Source organism: Quercus robur, chromosome 2 (genome assembly GCF_932294415.1).
Source record: "Quercus robur chromosome 2, dhQueRobu3.1, whole genome shotgun sequence".
NCBI classification, from domain to species: domain Eukaryota; kingdom Viridiplantae; phylum Streptophyta; class Magnoliopsida; order Fagales; family Fagaceae; genus Quercus; species Quercus robur.
In genome coordinates this window covers 58,536,128-58,553,077 of record NC_065535.1, presented here as the reverse complement: position 1 = coordinate 58,553,077, position 16,950 = coordinate 58,536,128, and the positions used below count along the sequence as shown (strand labels likewise).

Here is a 16,950-nt window from a genome sequence, read left to right as displayed (position 1 = left end):
AATGACCGCATTTTTGGGCTATTATCTTCCCGGGAAATCAATGACTGGATAATAAGGTGTCTCGTGATTTCATTTTCTTGTTTTGTTTGTTGAATTTTGCTCATACTGTCTTTCTGCAGGTGCTAATAATTTGATTCCAGTGGAAATTGCCCTTAAGATTGCTGAGAAAATTAAAACAAATGAGAGATTTGCTCTATATATTGTTATCCCAATGTGGCCAGAAGGTGCTCCAACTGGTGCTACTACTCAGAGGATTCTATATTGGCAGGTAGGTTCCAATTAGTGACTGAGAATTGAAACCTATGTTCAGTCAGGGAAGGCTTTTGCTATTACACTCAGCATTCTAATGACATAGACCCCTACTGGTATCCCTTTTTCATCTTTTCCCTCAAAAGGCTTTCTGCAAAAGAAACAGAGCACTCACAAACCAGAAAAGAAAGGAAAACTAGAAACAGAGCACCTCACGTACCTCTTGTCAGTGGTCACCTTGGTTTTTTTTTTTTTTTTTTCTCTGTGGAGGTGGTGGAGGAGAAAGAGAGAGAAACGTAGAGAGAGAAACAGAGAGAGAGAGAGAGAAACGTAAATGAGAGAGAGTCAGAAATCAAACTTTTTTTTAAGTTTAGAAGGTAATAAATGAGGGTAATTAATTAGATTCTAATCAAAATATTTGTAATAATTATAATGTTTTTTTAACCGTTAGATCTACTTAAATCTAATGGTTTAAAAAAGGTGTAACACTTTACACCAGGTGTAACTTGAACCTATCTCTATATATATATATTAAGTATATATAATTTTAGGGGTGTCAATTCGGGTTAGTGTGTCGGGTTCGTGTCGTGTCGAGGTAGGGGTATTAGACTAAATGGCTCAACCCTAACCCGACCCATTTAATAATCGTGTCAGGATCTTTCAACCCTAACCCGACCTGTTAATAAGGCGGGTTGACCTGACCCAACCCATTTGACACGTTTAATAAACGAATCGTGTTGGGTTGACACGAATGTAACACAACTCATTTCAACCTGCATAATATTAAATATAACATCTATCTATAAATTATTTTTTTTACATCTCAAAAACCAGTGCATACACTTTAAGTCTTCGACCCACATTCAAAATAATATAGTTCAATAAAAATATAACATTCATCTAGAAATAAGTTCTTTACACTCCAAAAGAAGCGCAACTCTTCAACCCAAATTCAAAATAACATAGTTTAACAAAAATAAAATAACATAGTTCAACAAAAATATAATATCCTTGGAACTCGCCTAATGCTAAGTATCAATATTGAAAGAATTTGAGCAAATAGTAGACTAATCCTGACTATGACCACAATTATCATCCATAGATTCTTTGTTGATGTCCAAGTTCATAACATCTTCCACAAGCTCATCCAATTTCATTTATACAAGTTCTATGCCAAAAAAAAAAAAAAAGTATTAGTAGTTACAAAATATGATCATACCTCAACAGTTTTACAAGAACTAAATAATAATATTGTAAAAGTAATAATAACTAATGAAACAAATAAGATTACCTTTCTCATTTGTAATTACTTACTTTTCTTTTTAAATTTAAAATATATGTTGGATATAAAAGGTATTTGAAAAATCTAAAATAAAATAATTATTTATTTGTTATACGAGTTAAACGGATTGTGTTAAGTGGGTCATTTCGGGTTTGACACAAATAAATTGGCGTGTCAAACGTGTCTATTGCGGGTTACGAGGGTTGACCCGCTTTTGACACATTTCTTATCGTGTCGCTTTCGGGTCGACCCGTTTATGACCCAAACCCATTAAGGCCCAACCCTAACCCGAAAAAAACCGTGTTGGGTTCGTGTCGTGTTCGCGGGTTGGGTCGAACATTGACACTCCTATATAATTTACTTTAGAAAAAGTACAAAACTATCCTCAGTTTTTCATTCTTGCTTTTAATAATAAATGTATAATATAATTTACGCTTTATTTTATTTTATTTATTTTTCTTTCATATCTACCAAACACGCATGATAGATAAGACGTTTTTTATATCATTCCACGTTTTTATCTTCTTGATATTTTGTATTCTCTTACTTTTTCATCTTTTTGTTGGGTGCATGGCACCAAGGTCCAGCCCACAATAGTTTAATTGGCGGCAAGAAAGCCACATGATGAATACTGATCCTATTACACAATACAGTTGTCAAAGAAATGAGTTCTCCTCCTCTGTCACTTTCGCAAGAAGAACAAGATGAGTTAGCTCGTAGCAACAAAAAAGTAAAAGACGTAAAGCATGCTGGGTTTAGGGAAAAAATGGGGTCAAGTCCGTCATCTTCGAACCATGGTCAAGGGCCTTGGAACGGATCAGCTACATTCAAAGATAAGCTTATAGGAGAAATTCCTGGTGCTTTCACAAAGGCTTTTTGCTTTGGTGAGCTCATGGAAGATGAAGTGGATTTGGACGAAGAAGTAGAGAACCTGCATGAGGGGCTTGTTGTTGTCAAGTTCTCAGGTGATTTTAAGAAGCGCATCCGAACGCCATGGTCAAAAGCTCTTATAGTTAAGGTGTATAGCAGATCGGTGGGGCTCAACTTTATGCACAATAGGCTTCTTTCTTTATGGAAACCGGCTGGAAGGTTTGACTGCGTTGATTTGGAGCATGGTTTCTATCTTACTCGGTTTTCTTTGAAAGACGATTATGAAGCCATTCTTAGAAAAGGTCCTTGGTTCATTGGGGAAAACTTTCTCTCCATTAGACCTTGGGAACCAGATTTTCGACCGGCGTCGGCGAACGTCACATCCATAGCTGTTTGGATACGGCTAAAGGAGCTACCAATTGAATATTATAATCTTGAGGCTCTCATTCATATTGGAAAATCCATCGGTAATGTCTTGCGGGTAGACTCACACACTGCTATGGAAATGAGAGGGAGATATGCGAGGATTTGTGTTCAAGTGTATGTGAATAAACCACTGCCCAATGCAGTGTTAATCGGAAAATGCGAGCAAAACATCTGTTATGAAGGATTACAGAGTCTATGTTTTTCTTGTGGAAGAATTGGCCACCGTAAAGAAAATTGCCCGTATACAATCCGAGCTGAGTCATCGCCGCCGGCATCTGGAATGAAGGAGAATGGGAATGCAAATGACCATCCATGCGAGGTGCGTGTGCTTGACAATGTGGTGCCTGAGGTGGAGTCCAGCAGGATCATGCATGGGAGTGAGCGTGAGGAGGTACAAACAGGTACATACGGATCTTGGACTATTGTATCACGTAGGAAGAATGGGACTAAGCTCCAGAGGAGTGGAGGGGCCTACAATGGTATGGATAACGGTCGACTAAAGCATGAGTTGCGGAAGAATGTGAATGAAGTGAGATTCAGCAACGTGGTGGAAAAATTTAAGGCCAGTGATGGGCCGGCTAGGGAGTTCAAAAGGAAGTTAGTGCCATCGAAGCCCAACACAGAAGCCCCTATAGCAAATGATGGTCCTCTAGCAAGTAGTCATGCTCTTCATCAAGCCCATGTTGTGTTGGAAAGAAGCCCAAAGGTTCTTGAAGTGGGCGTAGGAAACGATGGCCGTTTGAGTTATGTGGACCACAGAATTTCGGTCAAAAGTAAAAAAGCCTTAGCACGTGCTAAGGCTCAAGTTGTTAACACTCAGACCAGCTCTAGTAGCTTCCAAAATATTTTCTCTGAAAATCAGTCCGTGAGTTGTCTTCCTCAAGCAAATCGACATCAGGTTGTGAGCATGAGTAAGTCAGATCGGGGAAGGAAGCCGCTGCCTTCAATCACGACTAGGCCGGAGGTGGGCTTTGTATTTAAAGGAAGCTGTGGCGGAGAGGAGTGTGATGATGGAGGCGCTGGGTTTCGTGGTACCAGCAATATTGATGGCGGTGTTGATGGTCAAATGCTGTATAGTGAAGCCACCGGGGAGTCAGCAAGTGAGCTGGTTGGGAATGTTTCAAAGGAGTGTGATGTGGTGCTCATGGGAGGGGCAGAGCATGGAGTTGCTGATACAGAGTGTATGGAGCTTGAGGAAGGAGGTCATGCTTCTATTTCTTACTGATAAGTGTTTGTCTCTGCTTGGTGTTTGTCCGATTTTCTTTGTTTTGTTAATAATGAACTACATCATCTGGAATAGCAGGGGTGCGTTAAAACCCAATTTTCAAAGTCATATTAAGGATTTGGCTCGTGTTCATGATCCGGCAGTTTTTGTGGTTATGGAAACTCGTTTGGGAGGGGAGAGAGCAAAAGGCATTACAGATAGATTGTCTTTTGATGGAGCGATTCATACGAATACGATTGGCTGTACGGGGGGATTATGGCTTCTTTGGAATTCAGACAAAGTAGAAGTTTCTCTTATGGAAAAAACAGAGCAGGAAATTCATGTTACTATTAAGGTACAAACTTCCAATCTGTCCTGGTTATTTTCAGCTATTTATGCTAGTCCTAGGTTTGCTGATAGGTCTATTTTGTGGAATAATCTTATAAATGTTGCGGAGCTGTATAGCATGCCCTGGGTCATTGCAGGGGATTTTAATGAGCCTCTCTCTAGTGCTGATAAGTTAGGAGGAAGAGAGGTCAGCATTAGGAGGTCTCTCCTTTTAAAGGACTGTCTGGATAGATGCAACATGATAGACCTGGGGTTCTCAGGCTCAAGGTTTACTTGGGCCAATTGTAGAGATGCTCACATTCTCATCCAAGAAAGAATAGATAGATTTTTTGTAAACTCTAGTTGGTGTACTCTTTATCCTGAAGCTAAGGTTTCCCATCTTACTCGTTGTCACTCGGACCACTATCCGGTTCTTTTGGAAACCAGTCCTGCTGTGTGGTCTAAGCCTAATGTGTCTTTCAAGTTCTAGAGCTTCTGGCTTTCAGACCCTTCCTTTCCTAGGGTTGTCCAGCAATCCTGGAGTCAAGGTTCTCACCTCCAGGGTGCCATTTCTAAATTTTCTCGGGATGCTTCAGAATGGAATAAAGTTCATTTTGGTAATATCTTTGCAAAAAAGAGAAGGATTATGGCTAGGTTGGATGGAACTCAGAGAAGCTTAGCTATTAGGCCGTCTCATAATCTAGTTATTTTGGAAAGGCAACTCTAAGCTGATCTGGCTTGTGTTCTTAGCCAAGAGGAGGAACTTTGGGCTTTGAAATCTAGAGTGAACTGGATGATGTTTGGTGATCGTAACACTTCCTTCTACCATATCTCTACTTTAGTACGAAGGAAGAGAAACACTATTAGTGCTATCATGTCTACCACTGGAGAATGGGTGCATGATGAGAATGAGGTGAAGGAGGTGATTCGTAATGGGTTTGCTAAGTTGTACAGTATGTCACTTTGTTTCGCTCCTCGTCTTATTCAGTCTGATAACACCTGGCATGCTTGCATCACGGATGAGGATCGGGACAGCCTTGATGCAAAGGTTACCGATGAGGAAATTAGAGCAGGTTTTTGGTCCTTGAAAGCCTTTAAGGCCCCTGGGCCTGATGGTCTTCATGCTGGATTTTTCCAGCGGTTTTGGCTTGTAGTAGGCAGGTCTGTCATGGAGGAAGTTAAGAAGGTTTTTATGTTGAAAGAAGTTCCGAAATTCTTAAACAGTACCCTCATCTCTCTCATCCCCAAAATTCCTGGCCCGGAAACCTTAAACAACTACCGCCCAATTAGTCTTTGCAACACGATGTATAAGATTGTGTCGAAAGTAATAGTTGCAAGATTGAGACCGCTGCTTGACCAAGTTATTTCTCCTCTCCAGACTGCTTTCATTCCGGGTAGAAGGGGTACGGACAATGCCATCTTAGTTTAAGAGCTTATCCACTCTGTGAGTAGAAAGAAGGGCAAGGTTGGGTATATGGCAATCAAAATAGATTTAGAGAAAGCCTATGACAAGCTCGAGTGGAGCTTCATTAGGGAGATGCTTACCAAAATAAATCTTCCTCAAGGGCTCATTAAGCTTATCATGAGCTGTATTTCTTCGGTTAACACCACTATTTTATTAAATGGAGCTAGGTTGGATCAAATCTTTCCTTCTAGAGGAATTAGGCAAGGAGACCCTTTATCTCCGTACATCTTCATCATATGTATGGAATTTCTTGGCCACCTCATTGAAGCAAAGTGTAGCTCTAAGAGTTGGAATCCTGTGAAATCAGCTAGGGGAGGATTGGCTTTCTCTCACCTTTTCTTTGCAGATGATCTAGTTCTTTTTGCTAGGGCTGACCATGACAATTGCACCATTGTCTGTGAGGTGTTAGATGAGTTCTGTAATCGATCTGGGCAAACAGTTAGTGAGGCGAAATCCAGAGTTTATTTCTCGCCAAATGTGGACAGGGACATGAGAGCTTCTATGTGTAATATTTTGGGCTTCCAATCTACCCCAAATATTGGAAAATATCTCGGCATTCTCATAAAACATTCTGGCCCTTCAGCTAATGATTTCAACTTTGTTTTGGATCGGGTTAAGCAGAAGCTTTCAGGTTGGAAGGCAAATCTCCTTTCTTTGGCAGGTAGAGCTGTTTTAGTTAAGCATGTATCCTCTACTATCCCTAATTATGTCATGCAATGTGCTTATTTACCTGGAAAAATTTCTGAGGGAATTGATAGAGTTAATAGGAATTTTCTGTGGGGCTCCTCGGAAACAGCAAAGAAGACTCATTAGGTGAATTGGGAAAAGGTTACGAAGACTTAAGAAGAGGGTGGTTTAGGGATCCAGTTGGCTAAGGGAAAGAATTTGGCCCTTCTAGCAAAACTTAATTGGAGATATCAGTTAGAAGGAAGATCTTTATGGGCTCAGGTTCTTAAAGGCAAATATTGTAGCACTAGAAGAATTAATTCAAGTAATAGAGACAGATTGCCTTGCTCTAGGGTGTGGGCTGCAATGAAAAAGGGAGCTGAGGTGTTTCAAAAAGGAGTTAGATGGACCATTGGAAGGGAAAGTAGCCTTAGCCTTTGGAATGATAGCTGGACCAAGATGGGCTCTCTCCGGCAAGCCATTCAGGGCCCCCTGCCCCGAGAAGCAATGGACCTAAGAGTGAAGGATGTTGTCTCTGTTGGTGGATGGGATTGGTCAAAAATTCCCTTTGTGTTTTCGGAGCCAACAAAACTTGAGCTTCAGGCAATTCCGGTTGCTTTGGCTTCGAGAGGAGGGGATAAATTAACTTGGATAGATTCAGAGCATGGTTCTTTCAATATTGGGTCTGCCTATAAGTTAGCTACTATAGTGGGAAATAGTGCTCAGTTTGAGGGAAGCTGGATTTGGAAAGTAAAGATTCTGCCCAGAATTCAATCTTTTGTTTGGCTTTGTTTACATAATAGTATAGGAGTAAAAGATTGTCTCCTTACAATGGGAATTGTTCTTGAGAACTCCTGCCCCTTGTGCCATTCAACCAATGAGTCCATTTTGCATGCTCTAAGGGATTGCGAAGTTGTGAAGCTTATCTGGAGTCAGTTGGGAGTGCATGATGTGGACAATCTTTTCTTTGAAAGAGACATTCAGGAGTGGTTAAAAATCAATAGTACTAACAAGAAACCCACAGGTCAGCTGCTCATTCCTTGGAGTATTCAATTTCTTTTTACTGTTTGGTTAATCTGGAAGCGCAGAAATCACTTGGTCTTCAGGAGCCTTGGGTCGAACCCTCACTTGGCTAAGGAAATAGTCCAAAGGGCTTTTGAGTACTACTTCTATGCTGCTCCAGCCAAGGAGCCCGTTGTCAAAATTGTTAGGCCTATTCGATGGTCTAAACCAATAGCAGGTTGGTTAAAGTTGAACACAAATGGTTCTTCCCTTGGAAATCCGGGTTTGGCAGGGGGAGGGGGTCTGATTCGCAATGAAGAAGGTGGCTGGGTAGCTGGGTTTGCTCGAAAAATAGGAATTACAACAAGCTTTCTGGCTGAGCTATGGGCTCTTAGAGACGGGCTTAGTCTATGTGTAGATCGCAGCATTTTAGCAGTAGATGTAGAGTTGGATGCAAAGTCTATTGTGGATGCTATCGTGAATCCCAATTATTCTAATATCTTTGCTTCTGCTCTCTTGGATGATTGTAGACACTTGATACAGCAAATTCCTCAAGTTCGTTTCAAGCATTGTTTCCGGGAAGCAAACCGCTGTGCGGATGCTCTAGCTAGGATGGGAGGTCTTCAAGAAGATGGTTTTACTGTTTTTGAAAGTCCTCCTGTGGACATATCAATTTTGTTGGAGTTTGATTCCAAAGGCTTGTACATGAATAGGCTTTGCCCTGTTTCTCTGCTTCAGCTTTAGTTTTTTTGTTAATAAAAATTCCTCTTAACCAAAAAAAAAAAAGAATACTGATCCTATTACAAATAGGGGATTGCATGTGAAAGCTCATTTAATCAGCGTGTTAGCCAAAAGAGTCCTAACTTAAGTCATGTTAGGAATTCATGTTTTGCTAGGAAAAGAAGACTAACGCGGCTGAAGCTTTTTTGTATATAAAAAGCATGTGGGTGCTGCATATTGAACAACTACACAAAATAAAAAGAGATAGATTGTGCCGCATAAGGATAGCAGAAAAAGGTGCAGCACAAGAGATTTGAGAGAGTAGTTAAGAGGGAGCCACTTAAAGAAAGAAGACAGCCTAGAGAAAGAGCTGTAAGCGGAGAAGAAAATAAAGAGAAGAGAGCAAAGTGTTGCCGTCTTTGAGAGAGATAATTAGTGTGTGTAAAAGCAAAAAAAAAATAAGAGAGATTTTTCTTTAGCCGTGAGATTTTTCTTGTGAAACATACAGAAGAGATATTGTAATTGATTTGATAATAGTGAAATTATTCGAAGTTTGTCATGTGATTTTTCCCTTCAAAGAGGAAAAGGGTTTTTCACATAAATTTTTGTGTTTTTGTGTGTGATTGTTATTTAGACAAAGTTTAGTTACAAAATTAGTTGTAACTTAAAGTTACGATCTTATTCAATATCTTTTTATTGGAGGTAAATTTTAACAAATCCACTATTAGATTACATCTTCTTCTTATATTCCTTATATTTGCAAATTTTTTAGAAAATTAAATATCAATAGCTATACCATTAATAAATTATTTAAATTGCAAGTTTTTATAATATAAAATTCTGCATAAAATTTAAGTTTATAGATCACATAATAAATAATATTCAATTAACACAAAATTTGACATGTATATTAAGAGCATAAAAACATGCAATTCAACGGTTAAGGGCTCCTTTAATAATGTTCTTTTAATAACTTTATTTAAGTGTTGTGAAAATACGTATGAGTGAAAAAATGTTGTAGAAATACATGATGTATTGTTTAAACAACAAAAACTATTATTCTGACTCTAAATTTTCAAAATATATAGTAATATTTATTTTATTGAATAAGATTGTAATCTTAAATTACAATAAATTTTGTAACTAAATTTTGTCATTATTCTTTTGATGGCTAATTTTAAAGCTCAGCAACCCGTAACAATAGCATCAAATATAATACATATAGCAATTCCTTTTTATTATTATTTTTTTTATAAAATAATGAACAATAGCAAATGGTTGACAATGCTTTTGGAAGCTGAAGCTTGGCTCATGGATGGTTGGTTGGTTGGTGGACAGGAATGACTCATGAGATGGGAGCGAGATGGGATCCAAATCCTGAGCACCACTAGTTGCGTAACCTACCGTCTTGTCAAAGTTGCAAAACGCTCAGAAATTTATTAATGTTCTCCGTAGTTATTTCCTTCAAAATAGTACTGCTGTGACAATGGTCAACGAGGATTTTTTTTTTTTTTTTTTTTCCTGAGCTGGTCAACGAAATTTCTACTTTTACCAAAATAGTACTTGAGTGTATCTAATTAGCTTTGGTAAAAAAAATATTTGAAAATGGTTGCACTGCTGCGTAATCAACGTCATCAAAGGATTGCCAATATTTACCATTGTGTAATCAACACTATCCATCTTCTTGGCCCACTCATATGGATGTTCCTGATCAAGAGAGTCATCAGGATTCAGCAGATTGGCTGTGTGTTTCCCCATCGGACCTGTACGATTTGACCCAATCAAAAGTACAATATTTAATTATCAATCACTTAATGACAATCCCACTGCTTCCTTCAAGAGTGATTGTTTGTAAGTGTTTATTTTTGTTGATTTATTGGGTTTAAAAAACATATTCAGAATATAATTATATCCAAAAGTTTTCAAAAATTGTACCTAAGCTAAATAAATTAGAATTCAGGTCTGACAAACTATATATTTTATAAATTATTTGTAAGGTCTGACAAACTAGTCCTCAATTTGTTTGATATATTTATTTGAGTTACCTGGTTAGGAGGGAAGAAAAAAAAAGAGTAAAAACAATAAAGTGGAAATGTCCAAAACTCCAAGAAGAGTTTTCTTTGCAAGAAGGGGACCCCCTGGTCTACCTAGGCTGCCTAAGGATTTTTATTAAATTCCGAAGGTTATTGCTGACTGGCTACTGGAGGATAATTAAAAAGCTTTGGGTTGGGAAGCTATTCTTTTTTTTTTTTTTTTTTGATAAATAGTTTGGGAAGCTATTCTCCTAGGCATATATGACACAAACAGTACTACACCTTTGTTTATCATACAGTTTCTAGGTGAGTTTGTCACAAAAGAGACAGAAATGCATTTGCATTCTATGCTGTTTGACAAGGCATAGTAGTCACTTCACTTGCTTGAGAAGCAAAACCTCTCGTCATTGACAGTAAGATAAAGAGTGAAGCCTTGAGAAGCAAAAATCTCTCCTCTCAGTGTGTTTGTTTTGTCTTCTTGAAGTGAGTGACTCAAACCCATCTCTCTCTCTCAAACACATACATACACGCAAAGGCCTAAAAGCCCAAAGGTCATCATCATTTGGAACTAATTTAGACTCTGAAAGAAAGATGAAGAAAAGAATGTCCTATTCCCTAATAGCTATTATGCAGATAATGTCCTGTATTTCTGTAACAAGCAGGCCTCTGGAATCATATGATGCTGCTCTTCTACAAGGTTCGCTGTTCATGCCCCTTTACATACATGTCTCTCTGTACAACATTTGTCTGATTCGCTCTTTATTATTAGCATATTCTTTTTTCTTTTTCAGATTCCTACTTCAACTTTTCCCCCCACAGAAAGAAAATGCTTCTTTGTAGTTTGTTCTTTCTAACTTTTCTTGAATTAACTTTTTACTTTTGGTGTTAGGAAAAGCATTGCATGTATTCATTTGACTTCAAGTGTTTGATTTCACATAACTTTCTCCTCGTGATCTTGCCTATTTCTGTTTTATTTTTTTGGTGAAATTAAATCAGCTCCCACTACTATATTACTTATTTTATATACTTCCATGTAAACAGGCCAAAATCCACATTTCACACAAGCTGCCCATGACTCAAAACAGGTCTCTCTCTCTCTCTCGTACACACACACTCACAAAATGGGATTATGTTGGTATAGTAATTCTTGGATACTCCAAACCACCACGGAAAATGCATCTCCCTCCTTTCACATTCATGGCGAAATTTACTCATTAAATTCATGGTAAGGTCTACCATGAATATGAAAGGAAGGAGCACAATTTCTTTGTATTCCGGAAGTACTTATGAATTTTGTCAGTTGCTATGTCTCATTGATTGATTTTTTTTTTTCCCAGGGACTTGAAAATGGGAATGAAAAGACATACATGTGGCTGAGTAGGCTGGGGTCAAGACCACCAAACTGTCAGCACAAATGTGAAGGCTGCATACCTTGTGATCCTATTCAAACACCCACAGCCACTGATCAGATTGGAGTTCAATATGCCAATTATGAGCCTGAAGGATGGAAATGCAAGTGTGGCACATCTTTCTTTAATCCTTAAAAATGAATGGTTTTAGTTCAAAGGCTCATGTACAGAAAAGACTCCGACTCATTTCTACTTTTTGTTGAGAATGTGATGCTGAGGAAGAGGAATTTTGGAGGATTAAAGCTTTTGGTTGGAGTTTGGAATATCTGCAAGTTTTAATATTTTTAAATCTATCTTCACTCTGTCTCTGTGTTTGAATGAAATGTAACCCGTTTTCTTGAATTCTAATTACCTTATTGTCAGACTAGAAATTAGGTAAGTCCCATCATAGAACCTTGATTGTCACACAATGATCAAATTCTACCTTCACCAAAAACCATCTCTATTGGGCACCATATGATCATAGTAAATTTATAAAAAAAAATAAAAAATAAAATAAAATGTAGCTCATTCTTAAAGTGATTTCTTAAAACTATATATGTACTAGCTTTACTTTATGGAAAATATTGTATAGTCAGTCTTAGTCTATTTTTAAACAAAGTTTTGCTTCAAATCTATTTAGAAAAATCTCTTAAAACCCATGTGACTTGGAAAACCATCCATGTATTTAAATGAGTCATATGACTTATTAATAAATTATGTAACTAAAAGTACATTGTCATGTAGTAGATTGGAAAAATTTATCTTCAAAAGGTTTGGAAATAATTTTTTATTTTAAAAATTCTATAATTAGGAAAACCATTAGAAAAATCTCCTCAAATCCATTACGTGTGGCTCGAACAGTCATCCACATACTTAAATAAGTCATATGACTTATTAATAAATCATGTGACTAAAAGTACATTGTCATGTAGTGGGTTGAAAATTTTTATCTTCAAACGGTTTGGAAGTAATTTTCCTTTTTTAATAATAATTCTATAATCAAGGGGGTGATTTGAACTCTGGATGTTTTTATTGAAAGCACAAAAAAATACAGACTAATTGAATTACAAGTTTTTGGAAAAAACAGAATAATGCTAAGGACATAATAATATTTTAACAACTTTTTGGTAGGACTTTTAAATATAGGGAATATTAAAGACATGATATTTTTTTTAAATGATTTTTTATAACTTTTTTCATAATACTTGGTGTTATTAGAGTCCCATCACTTTACGCTATTAATTAAACTAGTCGGAAACCCGTGCAATGCACGAGATCTTACCTATTTATAATAAACTAAAATAATTTTATAAAATTTTAAATTGATTATGAAACTATACTATTGCGTGAATTGCTCCTATTTTTTTGAGTTACAATTTGATGAATAAGTCATTGCCTGAACATGCAATGGGTTGCAAAAAATCTAGCTAACAAATTTAGATATTGAAAAAAAATAACTAAAAAATTCTAGTGTTAAAACGACCGAAAGGGAAAAAAAATATATATTTATATATATGGCTACCTGTGGGGCCCGGTCCAAAATAATGGGCTAGTCAAACTACGGGCCCGTCCGAGAAGCATCCTGTCCGAGGAGAAGTCACAGCCAAAACCTTATTCAAGCCCAATTGTGGTAAAAGAAACCTGTCCGAGGAGTAACTCCTCCTCGGACATTACGAAGTTCGGACGAAGAGCTCGCCCCAACCATTGCAGTTCATCCTCCAAGCATATAAAAAAGAATAAAACCCAAAATATCTCATGAAAAGCTGTCACCACCACATTAAATATGTCACAACCACCCTCTTGGCCGCATTAATGAGGAAAAGACCCCTGAACAGTACTACCTTGGCCACTGCAACTCACAAGGGAGTGATAAGGGTGTCTGATAGGACAGGTGCTCAAGTGGGGGCTTAGATGATCAACAAGTGTAAGGTTTAGATAAGAATGAGAGAGCTATATAATGTAGTGGAGTCCCTCAAAGAGGGGGACGAAGAAATGTATTCGGCACTCAGGAAATAGAATCTTCTGTTATATATCAATTCTTGTGTTTTTATTCCTGCAATAATATTGTCCATGCATCAGACCGACTAAGCTCACTGAGGCTGGGTTCTTTGACCCATCCTCTACAAATATTTATTGTGTGTTGTGCCTCGGGCCAAGGCCTGATCAATAGGGTTTGGACCAGGAAAATCGTGCAACTACACTACCAAATAGAGAAAATATAAGAGAAAGATAGGTTACCTTCAAGAGAATAATCCATAGTTATAACAGTTGAAATTTGCTAAACTGTTTCAAATATTGCAAAAAATTGAACCCAAAAATTTAGATGGTCAAACTTTCAAAAGACAATAAATTTAAAATCAAAAGATTCAGAACCTACAAATTATAAAAACAAAACAAAAACAAAAAGTCATTATTGCGAGACAATTTCAGTAAGGATGGAAAGCTTTTCTAAGTTTTTTTTTATCCAATTCTTCCTAATTGATGAAAAATTTGGTTCAAACATTGTCAAACACTTTGAAGGTGCAAATAATATAGGCTTCCAACATAATCTTTAATTAATAAACAAAGAAGCATAACACCATAAGAGAAAACATAAGATAACATATAGTGCATATACCTTACTCCATAGCTGTGAAAAAATATCCACACAAAAGGAATTGAAAACTTGTACAACAAATGCAATAAGCTACTTCTGATGTGAGACAACCTAACATAGCATCTTTGAACCACACAAAAAGTTAGCACACTTACCACAATACTTGTAGTTATCCTATATATTGTAAAGTACTACTCCATCGCCAATGAAAGTCATGTAAAATCTCATAGGGCCTGGAAGAATAGACAGCCGCAAGATCACCTCCACCAGACACAAAACAAAAGTAAAAAAAACTTATTCACAAAAAAGAGAAAAAGCTTTTCTAAGTTTTTTTTTATCCAATTCTTCCTAATTGATGAAAAATTTGGTTCAAACATTGTCAAACACTTTGAAGGTGCAAATAATATAGGCTTCCAACATAATCTTTAATTAATAAACAAAGAAGCATAACACCATAAGAGAAAACATAAGATAACATATAGTGCATATACCTTACTCCATAGCTGTGAAAAAATATCCACACAAAAGGAATTGAAAACTTGTACAACAAATGCAATAAGCTACTTCTGATGTGAGACAACCTAACATAGCATCTTTGAACCACACAAAAAGTTAGCAAACTTACCACAATACTTGTAGTTATCCTATATATTGTAAAGTACTACTCCATCGCCAATGAAAGTCATGTAAAATCTCATAGGGCCTGGAAGAATAGACAGCCGCAAGATCACCTCCACCAGACACAAAACAAAAGTAAAAAAAACTTATTCACAAAAAAGAGAAAAAGCAATAGCAAGCGTACCAAAGAAATTGAAACTTAGGATTTTCTCTCTTAGTGAAGACAGACAGAGGAGATTGCTTTAGGGTTTTCAAAGATTTTGTCTCTTATATATATATATATATATATATATATAAGAGACTCCTGTTAGGACTCTCTTTTAATTTAAAATTTTTTTAAATTAAAATGATAATATGGAAAATTGTGAGAGTTTCAAAGGTTTTGGTTTTATATATATATATAGATTATGCATAATGCTACATACAAAATAAATTAATTTAACATTTTTTACAAGGAAAAAGTTAATGAATGTCCTAAGGGTATTGGTTTAAGAAATATTTTTAAAAAAATTTTATAAGAAAAGAAAAAATAATTAATTTTTGTGACAACTTTTTATATTTTTTATGAAAATGATGTTATATAAAAAGTTGTCAAAACTTTTTAAAAATAATTTATTAATTATTGCCTTATAGGAACCTAGACAGATAGCAAAACGGGTTGGAATTCATTGACGCAACCTAAACTGAATTTTTTAACCCAAATAAAAAACGGGTCAACTCATAACGTGACCCGTTTTTTAAAAATTATTTAAATTATTTAAACTACACGACATGCTACTGATGTGTGCTAGGTGCATAAACATAATGGCACAAAGCAGCAATGCACGGTCAAAATTAGTAAGTACTACTAAGTAGCCATCGCCCAAAACATTGGCCATGCCCCCATTTTTTTAAAAAGAAAAAAAAAAAAATTGCAAGTTACTAACATAAATACATAATAGACTTAATAGTATACTAGTCTTATCACACGCACTCCTCACATGTGATGAAACTCTTTTTTTTTTTTTTTTTTTTTTTTGGAGTTTAATGTTGCAAATTTTAAATTTGAATTTGTCTATTGTTAGTGAGGTTACACAAAAAGAGATTTTTAATAAGCTAAAATTTAGGATTTTGAAATGAGTAAACTACTGGGTTTAGTGTGTGCTAATTTTTAGAAAAACATGTTTCAAACGTGTGAGATATATTTAAATAGAAAGTGTGTGCTAATTTTTAGAAAAAAAGTTTATCTAGTAGTTTTTTTTTTTTTTTTTTTTTTAATTTTGTTGAATTACAATTTCAACCCTATTTTTTATTTTTTAGGAATATAGATTATCTAATTAAATTAGGAGATTTTTTACATTTTTTGAAATTATAACTAACTATCTGAATCCTTTTAGTATATAGAGATAATACAGCTAAGTTAATAGTGGCACTCCACTACACTACATATACATGCCTGCAGTCAGCACGTCATACACCACTAACACAAAGTACCTAGCACAAAACAAAACTAACATCTAATGTAAAAATAAAAGCTTTATTTATTTATTTTGTCTATCTTTTTTTTTTTTTAGAGTTTCAACCTATGATGTACGCTCACGATACTCTTTATCATCAGACCAAGACACCAATTAGTTTGTCTATCTAAATAATCTAACTTTATTATTATTTCCTTCTAAAAAAATAACTTTATTATTATTTTAAATGCAATAGGAACATATGCACTTAAGAAGGTTAATAACTTGACATGGTTCATGATGTTTAGTTTAGTTTAGTTTAGTTTTTTTTTTTTTTTTAATATATATATATATATATATTTAATGGGAATGATATCATTAGTGAACTTTGAATCTGAAATATGTGTAAACTTAAGGGTGCTCCTCTCTCTCTCTCTCTCTCTTAAGTTGTAAATTTGTAATTATAAGCTATGAATTATTAACATGGAAGATTTTGTTATCATGACTGCAAATAATTTTAATCATGCTCAAAATTGTATGAAATGAAAGGATATGAAAAGTTTTATATTTTTTGGTTTAATTTGTTTGTTTTTTTCCCCTCGTGCACATATATAATAGTCATTATAGTAGATGGCCACTTGACGAAGAAAAAAAAAACAAAGGGC

General features: G+C 35.9%; 2 protein-coding genes across 2 annotated transcripts; both read left to right on the top strand.

Moving 5' to 3' along the window:
* The first annotated feature begins 4,104 nt into the window (after window positions 1-4,104).
* LOC126701301 (uncharacterized) lies at window positions 4,105-4,848 on the top strand. The gene has a single exon (XM_050399407.1). The coding sequence runs from the start codon at window positions 4,105-4,107 to the stop codon at window positions 4,846-4,848; it is 744 nt and encodes a 247-aa protein (XP_050255364.1).
* A 5,643-nt stretch (window positions 4,849-10,491) lies between these two features.
* Window positions 10,492-11,995, top strand: LOC126714198 (EPIDERMAL PATTERNING FACTOR-like protein 3). The gene is made up of 3 exons (XM_050414233.1): window positions 10,492-10,941; window positions 11,286-11,329; window positions 11,582-11,995. The coding sequence occupies exons 1-3, from the start codon at window positions 10,836-10,838 to the stop codon at window positions 11,786-11,788; spliced, it is 357 nt and encodes a 118-aa protein (XP_050270190.1). The 5' UTR covers window positions 10,492-10,835; the 3' UTR covers window positions 11,789-11,995.
* Window positions 11,996-16,950: the final 4,955 nt, after the last annotated feature.

Excerpts from the sequence above, each read along its gene's own strand:
- LOC126701301 (XM_050399407.1), top strand. The coding sequence starts at position 4,105 with ATGAACTACATCATCTGGAATAGCAGGGGTGCGTTAAAACCCAATTTT.
- LOC126714198 (XM_050414233.1), top strand. The coding sequence starts at position 10,836 with ATGAAGAAAAGAATGTCCTATTCCCTAATAGCTATTATGCAGATAATG. Across the intron at positions 10,942-11,285 it reads TGATGCTGCTCTTCTACAAG|GCCAAAATCCACATTTCACA; the intron begins GTTCGCTGTTCA and ends CCATGTAAACAG. Across the intron at positions 11,330-11,581 it reads CTGCCCATGACTCAAAACAG|GGACTTGAAAATGGGAATGA; the intron begins GTCTCTCTCTCT and ends TTTTTTTCCCAG.